The sequence below is a fragment of the Salarias fasciatus genome, chromosome 13 (genome assembly GCF_902148845.1).
Source record: "Salarias fasciatus chromosome 13, fSalaFa1.1, whole genome shotgun sequence".
In the NCBI taxonomy this organism is placed as follows: Eukaryota; Metazoa; Chordata; class Actinopteri; order Blenniiformes; family Blenniidae; genus Salarias; species Salarias fasciatus.
In genome coordinates this window covers 2,898,050-2,915,054 of record NC_043757.1, presented here as the reverse complement: position 1 = coordinate 2,915,054, position 17,005 = coordinate 2,898,050, and the positions used below count along the sequence as shown (strand labels likewise).

Below are 17,005 nucleotides of genomic sequence, written 5' to 3'. Positions count from 1 at the left end.
TTAATGTCAAATCAAATGTATCAGGAACTGATATGACAACCGATCAGTGTCAACACCATCAGCAAGAACAAGATCAGCGGTGTGATTCTGATAATGAGGCCCCGGGAATGTTCTGTCAGTAAGAGGGCCCCACGCCAGAGTGTGTGTGTGTGTGTGTGTGTGGCTCCATCACTAATGACTACAGGCTTTGTTATGTAAAATTAGCAAATGAATGAAAGTGATGTTCAGAGTTCAGTTCCCACGAACTCTTGACGCTCCTCTCAGCACCTCCTCCGCCTCTGCTGCAGCTCCTCCTCCATGTCTGATCAAATTCCTTTTTTTTAAAAAAAGGATTTACTTAAAAGCATTTCTTGGACTTCCTGTAGATTTCACAGTCACTGATGAAAACCGTTCTGCAGCTCCATGCTTTTAATTTGAAAGTTCAGATATACAGACCGTTGTTGAATGTCGGATTTCCCCCTGATTTTCACTATAACTGAAATATAAAGTTCACTTTGTACCACAAGGCAGATATTTCAAATTAAAAGCACCCCCCACCACTCTGAAAAATATTTTACTTTGGAATCCCCGAAACAGACCTGACAAAATAAATGTAATTTTTCTTCTTTAAATATTAAAATAATTAAAATGTGTTTGGAGCAGGAGCTCCATAGCGGGGCTCGAACCGCGAGTCCAAGTCCAGGTTGAACAGAGTCCAAGATGAAGGTCGGGTCTGAGACCAGGTCCAGGTCCTAGTCAAAGTGGTGCAGGGTGGGCGGGTGTCCGGTCTCCTGCAGGAAGCGCAGCAGGTCTGGGGGTTTCAGCCCCATGGTGGCGCTGTTGGTCATCGGGTGAAAGAAGACCATGTGGTGCCCCCCCTCCAGCAGGTCCTGATCCAGAACCAGAGTCACGCTGTGGTCCTGATCGAAGAGCAGAGCCAGGGCGGTCGCACAACCCTGACCCACCTACACACACACACACACACACATTATATTCACTATCTGGAGAGAACACACACACACACACACACACACACACACACACACACACACACACACACATTATATTCACTATCTGGAGAGAACACACACACACACACACACACACACACACACACACACACACACACACACACACACACACACATTATATTCACTATCTGGAGAGAACACACACACAAACACACACGCACACACACACACACACACACGGGTCTCAGGTGAACTTTGACCTTGAGCTTCTCCAACATGATGGTCTCGTCGGCAAATCGCAGGTTTCCGCTGCCGACGCCCAGTTTCTTAGCAAGATCGTTGAGGTTCACCTGCACACACACATGGGGAGGGGTCAGGTGATCTCACTCACACACACTGGAGTAGAGCCGTGTGTGTGTGTGTGTGTGTGTGTGTGTGTGTGTGTGTGTGTGTGTGTGTGTGTGTGTGTGTGTGTGTGTGTGTGTGTGTGTGTGAAAAGTCACCTGGCGGTCATGACGAGCTGACAGCAGCCATAGATTCTTCTTCTTCTTGTCTTTCAGAAACAGATTCTTGGTGACCACATCTTGCACCTCCTGCAGGTGAGGCATCATCTCCTCCACCGTGAACACCTGAGAGAGAGAGAGACACACACACACACACACACACACACACACACACACACACACACACACACACACACACACACACACACACACACACACACACACACACACACGCACGGCGCCCCCTGCAGGTCAGAGCTATACAATGAGACAGAGCTTCTGCCGCCAGACTCCATTTAAAAAAAAATCACTTTACAGTTCAAAATGATTCCGTGTAAAACAGCACGGCAGCATTGAGATACGCTGATATTAAATCTTCTGGCAACGGCACGATGCAAAATACGGCAGACTTAAATCACGGTAAAGTGTATTAAAAGACAACTTTGAAGCAGATCCACGTGTCAGAAGGTGGAGCGGTGCAGAAGTCACACAACCTGCAGTTGCAAGCACAGAGCTGTGTGATATGCTGGAGGAAAACAGTAAAGCCGAATTGAACAGAAAATCCTAGATATTCATAATCTGTCTTTAGTTCGGCGCTACTGAGCTTCTTCTCTTAATAGTGCGGAGAGAAACTTTAAATCGAATGAAAAGTGAAGGGGATTCGGTGGAGCTTTACCGGCGGATGCTCCACGCAGCTCGTCTCGATGTTCAGAGTCTGCAGGAACTTTTCCAGCTCGGCCCGGAGCTCCGCGGACATGTTCAGGGCCTAGGTCAGAACCTGAACCAGAATCAGGACCAGGACCAGCACCTGAACCACGAGCAGGAGCAGCTGCACGGAGAGAACCTGGGTCTTCTTCGGGGTTGTGCCGAAGCCGCCTTGCTCACAAGCGCCCCCCTGTGGTTTGACTGCAAGTTGCAGTCTGAGTTCAAAAGGTTTTGCTCTTTATTCTCTCACAAAAGAAAAAAAAAAAACAAAGGTGACGAAAGAACTCAGATTATACACTGCAGCAGTCGTGCAAGATGCACTTTACTGCATTTAAGTAAAAAAGTAACTAGAGTAAAACTTCTGGACTGAGGCTTTGGATGTTTGTGGTGGGATCTGCTGCAGTCAGGTTGGGGGTCACCGCCTCCGCCTGCTCCGGCCTTGACCCTCTTCTTTCTTTGTGATGTTGCTGTCAGCTGTTTCTCCCACACCCCTCTCCTGTTGCTCGTCAGCCACCAGTGTGTGTGTGTGTGTGTGTGTGTGTGTGTGTGTGTGTGTGTGTGTGTGTAAACAGATATTTATGTTCTTTCTTTGTTTTTTGTTTCTACTGAGATGTCGTCATATCACCCTGATACCCACATTAATTTCATGTGTGTGTCTCTGAGTGTGCGATCTGTTCACTTCAGTGTGTGTGTGTGTGTGTGTGTGTGTGTGTGTGTGTGTGTGTGTGTGTGTGTGTGTGTGTGTGTGTGTGTGTGTGTGTGTGTGTGTGTGTGTGTGGGTGTGACACAATGCAAACAGTCCTCACGCTGAACGACATGCGTCCCACTTCTACCTGAACGAGGCGTGTTATCAAATGTTCCTCCGTGACGGAGGACAGGTTAATTCACCGCCGTGACCCACATTTCCTCTGGAACACCGGGTCGGCGCTGTGGCTCTTTTAGCAAATGAAGGTTATAAAATGGGGAGATTTGGGTCGAAACAGCATCAGCTGATGAGCAGAGCTGCAGAGAGACTTCATCCTGAGGTCTGCAGACCGTCTCTCAGCTCTGACCACAAACCCCTCTGGACCAGTCGTCTCCATCTGACCCGTCCGATCCATCAGGTCCACCCAGGTCCAGGTCCAGGTCCAGGTCCGGGTCCATCACCTGAACATCTGTCCAGGAGACGTCAGTGGACATCCAAACCAGACAGAGTACCTCACAACATTGAAGAAGTTGACTTTGTTTTTCTGAGAATGAGTTTGTTTTTGAATGTGGTTCAACCAAGACGTGGCTCTGGGGTCACCTGCACCACGTGAACAGACTGTTTTTTTTTAATACAGTCAATTCAGAAAAAAACATTTTCAGTACTCAGTTATGTAACTACATTTTGTATCATTAAGAAAGTTTATCAGATAAATACATTTTATCTGATCAATAAATCAGATAAAATCCATAAAAGCTGTCAGACAGGTGAAGGTCTTCTAATGCTCTCATGTCTGGATCCATGTTTCCACCTGCTGTGTGTGTGTGTGTGTATGTGTGTGTGTGTGTGTGTGTGTGTGTGTGTGTGTGTGTGTGTGTGCGCACATGCATTGTGTCCTACACCACTTTCAGCTTCCATTCCATCAGTTAACTGGTGATTAAATGGATGCAAGGTTTCTGTCATTATTGTGTGTGTGTGTATGTGTGTGTGTGTGTGTGTGTGTGTGTGTGTGTGTGTGTGTGTGTATCTGTGTGAATTGATTATGCGTCCATGGGTCGATGATGGGTGCGGCTGACAGGCGCGTCAGTAGAACATTTAAAGGAACATCTGCAGATGCTTCCTTCCATTAGTGTCTTAATCTGTTTGTATGTTTGTTTATTTTGTGTGTTTGTTCCCTGAGAGGAAGAGGCCTTCACTGAGGGTCCTGTGTCAATAATGTTTAATGTCGTCTCAGCATTAGCAGTAACTGAGCTGTCATGTCTCTGTGGGTCAGTTTAAAGGCTCTCATTAAAGCTAGGGTTGGCGATTTGAATGAGATACATTTTTTTAAATACTGGTTAAAATGATCTTTATGACCCGATGGGAAGCAATTCATAGCGTGGTGTTTAAAGTAGTTTGGAAGATATCCGCTATCTACAGCAGGAGTAAAACGGGAAAAACAGCAACCAATAGTATTGAGGGGACACCTTTTTTTAAACGAATCAAATCCCTTCGCCGTTCGACCTGCCCCCTGCGCGTACATGTACGCGTGCACTGACCCTGGTTCAGTGCGCACGTAGAAGGACGGAGCGTCGTTGCAGAATGGCAGAGATGAATGTTTGGGGGTTTACTTACCGTTGAGTGCGCCATAACTTGGCGTAGTGCAAATAAAGAAAAACGAAGAAACAAAGCGCTGAGGACAGGTTACGCCAGGAATGCACTGGATGTGGAAGTGCTGCGCGCACCGCGCGAGCCGCGAATGTCTCCGCGTCTCCGCTCCCAATGGGAGCTCCTCCAATGGGGTGGGAGCTGGGCGGAGCTAGCGAGGTGGAGCCTTGGTGCGATGCTACATGCTAACACTAGTTTTCCAAGATCGCCAACCCTAGTTTTAAGTTCGATGAAAGACCAGGGATCAGATATCATAGACAAAGGACCAAAGACAACGGCCCAGGGACCAAGGGCCAGGGACAAGATACCATCGATGAAGGACCAGGGACCATGGCACAAGGACCAAGGACCAGGGACCAGGGACCATTAGCGCATGAAGTAGGGTGCTGCAGCACCCCCATTTGCAGCACCCGGTCTTTTGTCACGCAGTCACGCCACATATTGTATCCCCCCCCCCCCGTTGGATGAGGGCACCCGTGTCACGCTCGTGTCATGCTCGTCTCACTCCCCCCCCACCCCTTCCCCCATTGGATGAAGGCGCTCGTCTTGGACCCCGAGCTTTTTTCTCTCAGCACCCCCTGTTGAGAGCACGTTCCCGCGGCTATGCCAGGGACAGGATACCATGGACAAAGGACCAGGGACCAGATACCATAGAAAATGGACCAAGGACCAGGGGTAAGATACAGTGGACAAAGGACCGGGGACCATATGTCATAGACAAAGGACCAGGTACCAGATACTATTGAAGGACCAATTACCAGGGACCAGATACCGTACACGAAGAACCAGATATTATACACAAAAGACCAGGTACCAGATAGCATAGATGAGGGAGCAGGTGCCATGGACCTGGCTCATGAAGCAGACTGAAGCGGCGTCTCCTCTGACCTTCACACTCGTCTGACTTCATCTCATTTCTGAGTGAGCAACAGATCAGCACATCATCAGCATAATGACTCTGCACCAGATCCGTGACCCAAAGACCCACATATCCCTGAGAGCGAGTGCGTGTGTGTCTGCATGTGTGTGTGCTGTGCGTGCATTCTCATGTGCGTGTGCACATCTGCGCACGTTATAAACCTTGGTACCTGAGCTCCAGCTTCCTTCCATTCTCTGTACAGACTTCAGGTGAGAGCTCAGCGGATCCACACTCGTCTGAACTTTCCTGGACTCTTCTCCACTCTTCTTGAATCTTCTGGGCTCTTCTGGACTTGTCTGGACTCTTCTTGAATCCTCCTGGACTTTCAGACTCCTCTGGGCTGAAACTTGGATGATCTTAGAGGTAACAGTCAGGATGTTGAAACAGAAATCTGTTGGAATCTGAGACTTGAGAGCTGAAACTGAGCATCACATCCAGAAAAGTGCTGCAGCAGCAGGTAACGGACTCAGTCTGGTGTCTTTGTTACTGTAGTTTTGTTGTTGTGGTTGTTTTGTTGCTGTAGTTTTGTTTTTGTGGTTGTTTTGTCAATTTGATGTCATTTTGTGTCTGCAGATGTTTTTGTGTCTTCGAGGCTCTTTTGTCTTCTTGTAGCTGTTTGTGTCTTTCTGGAGCTGTTCTGAGGTGCTGTGGTTTTATGCTTTGCTGTAGTTTTTAATTCTTTAAGAAAATTGATTCATGAGTACGTTTGTGTGTGTGTGTGTTTGTGTGTGTGTGTGTGTGTGTGTGTGTGTGTGTGCGAGCCTATGTGCACTGTGTGTATGTGTGTGTGTGTTGTTCTCTTCATTGTGCAGTGACATGTTCTCTTGAAGGTTGTCAGGCTTTATGCTCACCTCCTTCAGTCTGCTCAGCAGGCTTCATCGTCACTGCAACACACACACACACACACACACACACACACACACACACACACACACACACACACACACACACACACTCACCCTCTCTCTCTCTCTGTAACATGACTGTTATAGCCTCATTCTGGAGAACCTGTTACAGAACTTTCTTGTCTTTTTTTCTTGAGCCGTTTCTGGAGTGACCTTTGACCCCAGGGCATTCATCCCACAGCCCAGACCATTCTTCTTCTGCTCCTGTTTTCCCACAGGAGCGGCAGGTGGAGGAGGATGGATGGCGGAGGGAGCGCGCTCCCGCGGTCCGGGGGCCACAGCTTTGCCTCCTGCGGTGATCACGCTGCTAACTGCACGGGAGCGCGCGGCGCGCACACGGCACAGCTGGCCGCAGCCTCCGCGCAGAGCGGGAACGGCTCGTACCGGCTCGAGGAGCTGCAGCTTCCCGCAGAGGCCACGGTGAGTGCGGCGTGCGCGATGTGCGTTTAATCCGGGACTAATCTCAGAGATGAAATTAATGTTAGCGGAGGCGAGCTGCGCGTTCCCGTGAGTTTTATTTAATTTTAAAAAAAGGAGCGCGCATTGAACATATTTTCAAAATCTTTTCCTCTTAGTCTGTGTCAGATTAGATTTATTATTTATTTATTATATTAGTTTATTTGCTGAAATTCCAGTTATTGGTTCTCTGATTGAATTATTGATTACATGACCTGATGCAGGCACAAGAGACACAAACTTTGTGAGGAGTTTATTGTTTGAAAAATACTAATATGATTTACAGATACAGATTTTTTAAGGTTTCAACGATTTTAAAAAAGCGTGTGTTCAGTCTCTTCGTGTCTAGATCAGTGACTCTGATATTTTACACACACACACACACACACACACACACACACACACACACACACACACACACACACACACACACACACACATACTCACACACAGACACCTGTGGTGATGACTGCTCCAATGTGTTGCTCATTTTGTGTCTTTTTTACCTTCTGTCATCCTTTCTTTTAACACATCTCCTCCTGTCTTGCTGTCTCTGGTCCCTTGCTGTCTCCGACCTCGTCCAGTCTCCGGTCTGTTGCTCTCTTTGCTGTCTTTTGTCGTCGTCTTCTTTCTGCTGATGTCTCTTTTTGCATATTTTGTGTCGTCTGCACATTTCTTTTTGTGTCTTTGTGGTCTCTACAGTGAAAAACAACACGGAGGAGGGTGTGTGTGTGCGTGTGTGTGTGTGTCTGTCTGTGTCATGTTGGCGTGCAGATGTGGAGAAGCTTCAGCAGAGCGAAACATTTCTGAGACGCATGAATGCTGCGTTGTTCTGAAGGCTGTCGTTGGTCCACTGAGCTGAATGTGTACAACACAGTACTACAGACGCACAACACTACAGACGCACAACGTTACAGACACACAACGCTACAGACACACAACACTACAGACACACGACGCTACAGACACACAACACTACAGACGCACAACACTACAGACGCACAACGCTACAGACACACAACGCTACAGACACACAACACTACAGACGCACAACGCTACAGACACACAACGCTACAGACACACAACACTACAGACACACAACGCTACAGACACACAACACTACAGACGCACAACACTACAGACGCACAACGCTACAGACACACAACGCTACAGACACACAACGCTACAGACACACAGCACTACGGACACACAGCACTACAGATACACAGGTCCTCTGCTTTGCAGTTCTTCTGGAGTTCCTCTGGGCCTGGAGTTGGGGATCCTACTTGTTTTCCACGAGGACCTGGAGGTCCCAGCGGGGCCCAGGTCCTCGTTCTGTCTGTGTTAGGTGACTTGATGTTCGTTATGGAGCTCATTTAAAAAGAGAAATACAAAAATTATAAAATTTGTCCATTATTCTAGATACGGTGCAAATATAAGAGACACAAAACAACCACAAAGACACAAAATAAACATACACAGCCCATCAAAGTCAGTCTGAAGCTCGTTGTGTGATTCGGTCTGTGGTTGGTTGTGTTGTGGAGTTGCGTGGTGTCGGAGCGGTGGCAGTGCCGGTCTGTGACGCCTCCAGGAGGCGGACGACATGTCTGAATGTTTCCATCACACGAATGTAGGTTAATACAACACATTACTGTCGCTCAGTCAAGTCGAGTTTGCTGTGTTCTCGACATGTTGCTGCTCCACGCTTGACTGCTGCGAGCGGGAGTTATGAAACAGACATCCTGTGAGCTTCATCCACACAGTTATCAGCTCAATTTCCTCTCCAGGCTCCAGAGTCACTTCTGGTGATCAGTGATCTTAGCAAATCAGCAGCAGGCTTAGCTGATCAGCAGCAGGTTTAGTAGATCAGCAGCAGGTTTAGCAGATCAGCAGCAGGTTCAGTAGATCAGCAGCAGGTTCAGTAGATCAGCAGCAGGTTTAGCAGATCAGCAGCAGGTTCAGTAGATCAGCAGCAGGTTTAGCAGATCAGCAGCAGGTTTAGTAGATCAGCAGCAGGTTTAGTAGATCAGCAGCAGGTTCAGTAGATCAGCAGCAGGTTTAGCAGATCAGCAGGAGGTTTAGCAGATCAGCAGCAGGTTTAGTAGATCAGCAGCAGGTTCAGTAGATCAGCAGCAGGTTTAGTAGATCAGCAGCAGGTTTAGCAGATCAGCAGCAGGTTCAGTAGATCAGCAGCAGGTTTAGTAGATCAGCAGCAGGTTCAGTAGATCAGCAGCAGGTTTAGCAGATCAGCAGCAGGTTCAGTAGATCAGCAGCAGGTTCAGTAGATCAGCAGCAGGTTTAGCAGATCAGCAGCAGGTTTAGTAGATCAGCAGCAGGCTTAGCAGATCAGCAGCAGGTTCAGTAGATCAGCAGCAGCAGGTTTAGTAGATCAGCAGCAGGCTTAGCAGATCAGCAGCAGGCTTAGCAGATCAGCAGCAGGTTCAGTAGATCAGCAGCAGGTTTAGCAGATCAGCAGCAGGTTTAGTAGATCAGCAGCAGGCTTAGCAGATCAGCAGCAGGTTCAGTAGATCAGCAGCAGCAGCAGGTTTAGTAGATCAGCAGCAGGTTTAGCAGATCAGCAGCAGGTTCAGTAGATCAGCAGCAGGTTCAGTAGATCAGCAGCAGGTTTAGCAGATCAGCAGCAGGTTTAGTAGATCAGCAGCAGGCTTAGCAGATCAGCAGCAGGTTCAGTAGATCAGCAGCAGCAGCAGGTTTAGTAGATCAGCAGCAGGTTTAGTAGATCAGCAGCAGGCTTAGCAGATCAGCAGCAGGCTTAGCAGATCAGCAGCAGGTTCAGTAGATCAGCAGCAGGTTTAGCAGATCAGCAGCAGGTTTAGTAGATCAGCAGCAGGCTTAGCAGATCAGCAGCAGGTTCAGTAGATCGGCAGCAGCAGCAGGTTTAGTAGATCAGCAGCAGGTTTAGTAGATCAGCAGCAGGCTTAGCAGATCAGCAGCAGGCTTAGCAGATCAGCAGCAGGTTCAGTAGATCAGCAGCAGCAGGTTTAGTAGATCAGCAGCAGGTTTAGTAGATCAGCAGCAGGCTTAGCAGATCAGCAGCAGGCTTATCAGATCAGCAGCAGGTTTAGCTGATCAGCAGCAGGTTTAGCTGATCAGCAGCAGGTTTAGTAGATCAGCAGCAGGTTTAGCAGATCAGCACAAAGTTTAGCTGAGCAAGAAAAATAAAATGAAATCACATGAGGGAAGCACAAAGTGAAGACACTTCATAACAGTCTTCTAGTTAACTTAAATTTCATTTGAGATTAAGTACTTTTTGGGTTCAAGCTGATTTTTTCTTTTGGCATTTCTGGGAATTTATTTTTCCATCTGAGAGCCTTGGTTACTTTCTAATATTTTAATTATTTGTGGTTATCTGCTGTTTTTACCTCCCACAATGAGTTATGATGGTAGTTTTATTACACTCTTTCCATGAACACCATTAAACAAAAAAGAGACACAAAACAAATATATATTACAACAAAAAGGAAAATAACTACAGAGAGAGAGAGAGAGAGAGAGAGAGAGAGAGAGAGAGAGACAACACATGTTACCAAGAAAAACAACAGAAGAAACAGTGAGTCAAAAAGACAAAAATAGAAAATAAAAGACAAACATCGACGAAACCGAGGACACAAAACACAGAAGGCCAAATGGACAGACTTTCGTGTGTGTGTGTGTGTGTGTGTGTGTGTGTGTGTGTGTGTCCAGTGACCTGTTTTCATCTTTCAGTCTTCAATGCTTCATACACCACAGCTGACTGAACCACTGCACCACATGACCACCTCCAACACTCTGTGTGTGTGTGTGTGTGTGTGTGTGTGTGTGTGTGTGTGTGTGTGTGTGTGTGTGTGTGTGTGTGTGTGCTACAGGACCGATTCAGGTCAGGGTTTGATCCGCACACTGATCAATACGTTTTTCAGCAGTGAGGCGGGCCGACACGCCGCTGTCCGCTCACGTTCCTCTGTTGTCCCACTCAGTAGAGACAGTGAGGTGAACTCAGACAGTGGACTGTCCCACTGTCTGGCAGCGGAGTGTGTGGAGTGTTTGTCCTCAGATAGTTTGAACTGAGATGCTTTGAAGTTGTTTTCACATGATTTCACAAATCTGAGTCTGCTGTGGTACTTCAGCTTTTCTTTCTGATTTTGTGCCTTTTATGTTCAAGTGATTTAAAACCAGTCATTGACCACAGTTACTCCAAAGTTACTTCTTTCAAAGGAATTAATTACTTGTTAAACTTCCTTATAGTTTCCTGGGTTGATAATGATGATGATATATATGTATTATTGTGGTGTTAGGAGGAGGAAGATGCTCTATAATCTGGATGTTAAAGGAGGAAGATGCTGTGTTATCTGGATTTAGCTCTTCTTAAAGAAACAGACTGATAAACTAATGACAAGAAGACAAAGCAGCTGATATAAACTGCCACGGTGCAGGCAGCTCTTCAAAAGAGAAGCTGACTGCTATTTAACGCACATGCTCGTCATATTGGGATTAATGAGATTCAACAGGTTTGATCATTAGCTATGAAGTCAGAATCTTCAGCTCGGTGCGCTCAGTGAGATGATTTTCAGTTTTAATTGAAGCTCCGCTCTGAATGAAAGGTTAATCTGTGATCAGCTGTATTTCATGTCGTTGACATGGAAACAGGCCGCCAGAGGACACGACGAGGCTGAATGAAAGAAGGAATGTCGCTGAGCTGCAGAAACCTCCTCGTCCTCGCTCAGTCAGGCGTCCCCAAATGCCTGAAAGTCCTCGAGGCTCCACCACAGAGTTTGAAGTTGCAAAAATTCAGGATTTTAGTAAAAACTCTCCCTCTGAGTGACCGATGTATTATCCACAATGTGTTTTATGATTGATTCTTTCCATTTTTACAGCTGTCATGGACTTGAATTTCAGCAAAACCGTTCCATCGGCATGGTCAAAATGTCCATCTACTGAGCATGTGCAGAACAGCTAAAGACGAGCAGTGTCTCTGCCTTCACAGCGATCAAGTCTGGTTTTCCTTCATCCGATCAGATGTTCCATACGAAGCCTGATGGGTCTGGTGGTGTCATTCTGCGTCTGTCCCCCAGGTGGCGATGGTGCCTGACGCCCCGTACCCCTTCCCCACCGTGGACGTGCCTGACCACGCCCACTACACCATCGGATCGGTCATCCTCGCCATCGGCATCACCGGGATGGTGGGAAACTTCCTGGTTATCTACGCCTTCAGCAGGTACTACTTCCTGTGCCCAAATATGGTCGCCACTGCCTGCTCCGAGCTTCAATACTCACTGTGTGTGTGTGTGTGTGTGTGTGTGTGTGTGTGCGCGCGCGTGTGTTTTCAGGAGCCGCAGTTTGAGGACTCCTGCTAACATGTTCATCATCAACTTGGCGATCACAGACTTGTTGATGTGCGTCACTCAGACTCCAATCTTCTTCACCACCAGCATGCACAGGAGATGGATCTTTGGAGAGAAGGGTACCACACACACACACACACACACACACACACACACACACACACACACACACACACACACACACACACACACACACACACAACAGAACACAATAACACAACAATAAATCAATAAACACACATACAGTAACAACACACATAACACACACACGATACATCCTTGAGACAGCTTTTTGTTGATGACTTTGTTTACTTATTGTTTCCAAACCGTTGCCACAGTGACAGCGTGTTTGTCGTGGTACTTGAAGAGACCTGATTGGCTGACAGGTGACCCTGTCTCGCTCTGGCTCCGCCCACAGCCTGTGAAATCTACGCCTTCTGTGGCGCCCTCTTCGGGATCTGCTCCATGATCACGCTCACCGTCATCGCCATCGACCGGTACTTCGTCATCACGCGACCTCTGACCTCCATTGGAGTGTTGTCACGGAAACGGGCCTTCCTCATCCTGGTGGCGGCGTGGACGTACTCACTGGGCTGGAGTCTGCCGCCATTCTTTGGATGGAGTGAGCACACACACACACACACACACACACACACACACACACACACACACACACACACACACACACACACACACACACACACACACACACAGGTAAAGTTAAGTAGCCCCTCTCTCTGTCTGTCTCTCCTGTCCTCAGGCGCCTACGTCCCGGAGGGTCTCCTGACTTCCTGTACGTGGGACTACATGACGTTCACCCCGTCGGTCCGAGCCTACACCATGCTGCTCTTCATCTTCGTCTTCTTCCTGCCGCTCTTCATCATCATCTACTGCTACGTCTTCATCTTCCGTGCCATCCGTTCCACCAACCAGTCAGTGTGACGCACTTTGCAGTACCCCCCCCCCCCCCCCCCCACCACCCCCCCACCCCCCCATCCCTGCCGTGACCCTCTGACCCTCTGACCTTCTGCATCCCCGCCTGCTGTTTGCAGGGCGGTGGGGAAGATGAACGACAGCTCCCGGGACTCCGTTCGGAGTTTCCACCGGCTGCAGAACGAGTGGAAGATGGCCAAGATCGCTCTCATCGTCATCCTGCTCTACGTGGTCTCCTGGTCGCCGTATTCCACCGTCGCCCTCACCGCCTTCGCTGGGTAACCTCTGGCAGGGAAACCGTGCTCTGACTGGTTCCGGACAGGGTGGCGTCACATGGAGGCTTCTGATTGGTTGTTGGCTCATCGTTTGTTTTGTGTGTGTAGATATGCGGACATGTTGACGCCCTACATGAACTCTGTGCCGGCCGTCATCGCCAAGGCCTCGGCCATCCACAACCCCATCATCTACGCCATCACACACCCAAAGTACAGGTAATTGACCGCTAATTAACTATAAAACATACTAACCCACTGACCAACCCAGCTACTAACTCCAACTAGCCCACCTTTTAACTCACCAGCCAACTAAGGCTACATTCATGTTGCAGGCATAAGCAACCCCGTTCTGACTTTCTGCTCAAAAGTGGCCAAGATCAGATCTGTATTTGTGACAGTGTGAATTCAAACCAGGCTTTGCTTGAGCCCCCCCAAACCAGGATCTGAACCTCTCCCCTCACCCAGCAGAAAACCACCTCTGAGCCGGGTTCTGCAGGTTTCTTCTTTTTAAAGGGGAGTTTGTCTTTTCCACAGTCGCTTATGCTTGCTGATGTGGCTCTCTTGGCTTTTCTCTGTAAAAGTTCCTTGAAATGACTGTTGTGCCTGGCGCCATATAAATAAAGCTGAATTGAATTAAATAGATGAACTATTTACTGTGGCCGTGGTGCACATGCACAGTGGCAGCGTTTCAGAACACTCTCCTACGAGACGGAGTCGGAGCATTTTCCCCGTTTCCACAGAGCCTTTTTGGGAAGTTCCAGCGGGGGAGCCGTGTTCCAAAAGTTGCATTTTCAGAGGCTCTGAGCCTCGTTGTCGTGTAAACGGACAGAAAACACAAATTTTTACTTGAATATGTTGTGGTGTCAACTTAGCTGAATGTTAGTAAAGCAGTATGTGTGTCCCCTCGCTGAGTGTGTGTGTGTGTGTGTGTGTGTGTCCTCAGGCTGGCGTTAGTGAAGTACGTCCCGTGTCTTGGCGCTCTGTTGTGTATCCGTCCTCATGACCTGCGCTCGGCCAGCAGCAGCTTCGTGTCCACTCGTCGCTCCACCGTCACCAGCCAGACGTCTGACATCAGCGGACAGTTCGGGCGCCACGGCACCGGAAAGTCCCGCCTCTCCTCCATCTCTGACAGCGAATCAGTAAGTTCCACAGATGTTATGTCTGGGCCGGGGCGGGACGGGGGTGCAGCGGAGCCTGACTCGTATGTTGGGTCCTCGCAGGGCTTGACGGACACCGAGGCCGATCTGCCCAGCCTGAGCTCCCGGCCGGCCAGCCGCCAGGTGAGCTGCGACATCAGCCGAGACACGGCCGAGCTGGCTGACTTCAAGCCCACATCCAGCTTCAAGGCCAAGATGAAAAGCCACGACTCGGGGATCTTCGAGAAGGTACACACACCGTCCACAGTCTTCACAGACTGAGGCTTCACAGGCGTTTTTTAGCTTCAGCGCGGTGAAGACACGTCTGCTGGTTTTCATTGGACACTTTCAGGAGACACGGAGACACTTTGTCTTCCTCCACTTTGCTAAAGATGATGCTAGCTTACAGGCTAACGCCGTTCCGTGACTCAGCAGTTAGAGGCTGCTGTCAGCTGACGTCCTCTGGTGTCTCTCCTGCAGTCGTCCTTTGACTTGGACATGTCGATTGGCGGAGTCAGTGACCGGAGCAGCATCAGCAATGTGAGCATCCTGCACTTCCTGTTCACAGCAGCTCCATCAGCAGCTCTTATTCTGACAGCGTGTCCTGTTTCCTGTGTGGCAGTGCGGCGACCCCTTGGAGGGTCACGTGGCGCGTGGCGCCATCGGACGCATCCCGAGCATCGTCATCACGTCGGAGTCGAGTCCCTTCCTGCCCGTCGGACGCCGCGGTTCGCGCTCTACCCGGGCCAAGACAGCCAATAGCAGTGGGGCAGGGGTGGGGTCAGGCTGATGCCCCGCCCCCTGAAGGAGAGACTGTGAAATTGTCCTGATGGGGTCACTGTGGTAGTTTAAAAGAGTGACTCAGCACTTTTTAAATCAAGCCAAAATATAAAGTTAAATTATTTCCAACATTTACTTTTTAAAAATTTTCTACTTTCTTTTTAAAATGTCTTCAGATTTGAGTTTATTTCGAACTTTGTTTCTAAAGTCTTGATTTTATTCTCAACACTTCAGTTAAAAGAAAAACTCTTAAAAGACTTTATATGATTTCCTAAAATTCACATTTCAAGCAGCAGTATGAGATCAGGACTTTTATAATGAAAGTGTGGACTTTGTCTCTCAACATGTTGTCATTATAAAACATTGTTGATTATTGACCAAAAGATTGAACAAATTATTTTCAAACCAAAATGTTTTTAATATCTAAGCTTTTATTTAGAAAATTGTACACTTTTATAAGTCTTTCAAGCAAGATGTTTTTTTAAAAGTCAAAATATCACATTTTGAGTTTTATTCCCGACCAAAACACAAAACTTAAAAAGTCTATATCGGAATATTTCAAAAATGTTAAGTGACAGGCATTGAGTTGTATTTTCATTTAGAGAGTAATACACAGATTTTCAAGTCGACTAAGCTATGGTATGCTAAGCTATGGTTAGCAAAGCTAACAGAAGTTGAAAAGCTCTTTTATTTTCAGTGTTTTGTGTTTAGCTTGTTTTCTCAGTCTGACGTTTTGTTAGCTTTCTTTATTGCTTCTTTGAAGAAATCTTTGTAGCTGTTGAAAACTGTCGTACATGTGACTGTAACACTGGATGAAGCTCTTTGTACATTCTTCAAATGTTTCCATGCTTCTGAAAAGAACAAAAAGTTTTATGATCAGAGATAAGTTGGAACCACAATGGAGAAGAGAACAAAAAAAGAGATGTGCTCACAGAAACTGGCCGACAGCAGTGTCGAGTTGTGACGAACAGTGATACAGCTGGGAACTTGCGAAATTACCAGTTAGGAATATTCATATAACAACAAGCTGTTTGACTTTGTAGTTTAAAAATCTGAACATGGAAAAATGTTTTATTGTGGAGTTTCTCCTGTTTACAGGTTTGTGGTCTTTATTTTTCTAAATAAAATTCTTTGAATCATCAAAAGGTTTGTGAGGATGCTTCAGGATATTTCAGGCTGCGCCAACCTGCAAATACACATTTATAGAATACTTAAAAAACTTTGATCAGTTATTTAAAATTCTACTTTTTCCACATTAACGTTGATGAAGCTGAATCAGATGAAAGATTTTGAAGAATTTACCTTTTTTTAGATTTTATAATGTGTTGATTTGTTTATTCGTTCAGTCATTTTTGCTTTTTTCATCTTCATACAGATTAGAAAACAATCGGAACGTTAATTTCATTCTTAATTTATTTCCAACAGAAGCTTTAAAATAATATATAAACGGAAATATTTATCTTTTCATCATTTAGGCTTACTGCTCAATTGAAAATGCAGTACCTCAAAATATTTTAACATTTAAATAATATATATGTCCACTCCTCCCAGAATGTGGATGATGCCGCGGTTTGAGCTGAAATTTCAGGATGAACCTAAAATGCAGTTTGACCTTTCCATATGAACTTGGCGTGACCTCTAAACGTGTGAATGTCCCGCTGTTCAATGATTCTCAACTTTAACTTGACTTCTCGATCAAGGAGCTTAAAAGAAACACGAACTTCCTCTGAGCGGCTTTTATTGAGGTGAGGTGTTTCCGGTGTGACCGTCTC

General features: G+C 47.1%; 2 protein-coding genes across 2 annotated transcripts; one reads left to right on the top strand and one right to left on the bottom strand.

Annotated features, from left to right (window-relative positions):
- Positions 1-393: 393 nt before the first annotated feature.
- prorsd1 (prolyl-tRNA synthetase domain containing 1) lies at positions 394-2,316 on the bottom strand. Its single transcript, XM_030106349.1, has 4 exons — positions 2,130-2,316; positions 1,454-1,579; positions 1,211-1,300; positions 394-944 (listed from the first exon to the last, which is right to left on the bottom strand). The coding sequence occupies exons 1-4, from the start codon at positions 2,208-2,210 to the stop codon at positions 732-734; spliced, it is 510 nt and encodes a 169-aa protein (XP_029962209.1). The 5' UTR covers positions 2,211-2,316; the 3' UTR covers positions 394-731.
- A 4,385-nt stretch (positions 2,317-6,701) lies between these two features.
- Positions 6,702-15,243, top strand: opn4a (opsin 4a (melanopsin)). The gene is made up of 11 exons (XM_030106340.1): positions 6,702-6,734; positions 11,840-11,982; positions 12,095-12,228; positions 12,528-12,731; positions 12,870-13,041; positions 13,162-13,320; positions 13,426-13,533; positions 14,261-14,456; positions 14,538-14,702; positions 14,934-14,993; positions 15,076-15,243. Exons 2-11 carry the CDS (start codon positions 11,846-11,848, stop codon positions 15,241-15,243), a joined length of 1,503 nt encoding a protein of 500 aa, XP_029962200.1. The 5' UTR covers positions 6,702-6,734; positions 11,840-11,845.
- Positions 15,244-17,005: the final 1,762 nt, after the last annotated feature.

What these genes read in the sequence shown, in the direction of transcription:
- prorsd1 (XM_030106349.1), bottom strand. Translation starts at nt 2,210, where the DNA reads ATGTCCGCGGAGCTCCGGGCCGAGCTGGAAAAGTTCCTGCAGACTCTG. An exon ending in GCTGCGTGGAGCATCCGCCG is followed by an intron (nt 1,580 to 2,129) that starts GTAAAGCTCCAC and finishes TCTCTCTCTCAG; the next exon opens with GTGTTCACGGTGGAGGAGAT. An exon ending in CAGCTCGTCATGACCGCCAG is followed by an intron (nt 1,301 to 1,453) that starts GTGACTTTTCAC and finishes GTGTGTGTGCAG; the next exon opens with GTGAACCTCAACGATCTTGC.
- opn4a (XM_030106340.1), top strand. Translation starts at nt 11,846, where the DNA reads ATGGTGCCTGACGCCCCGTACCCCTTCCCCACCGTGGACGTGCCTGAC. An exon ending in ATCACACACCCAAAGTACAG is followed by an intron (nt 13,534 to 14,260) that starts GTAATTGACCGC and finishes GTGTGTCCTCAG; the next exon opens with GCTGGCGTTAGTGAAGTACG. An exon ending in ACCGGAGCAGCATCAGCAAT is followed by an intron (nt 14,994 to 15,075) that starts GTGAGCATCCTG and finishes CCTGTGTGGCAG; the next exon opens with TGCGGCGACCCCTTGGAGGG.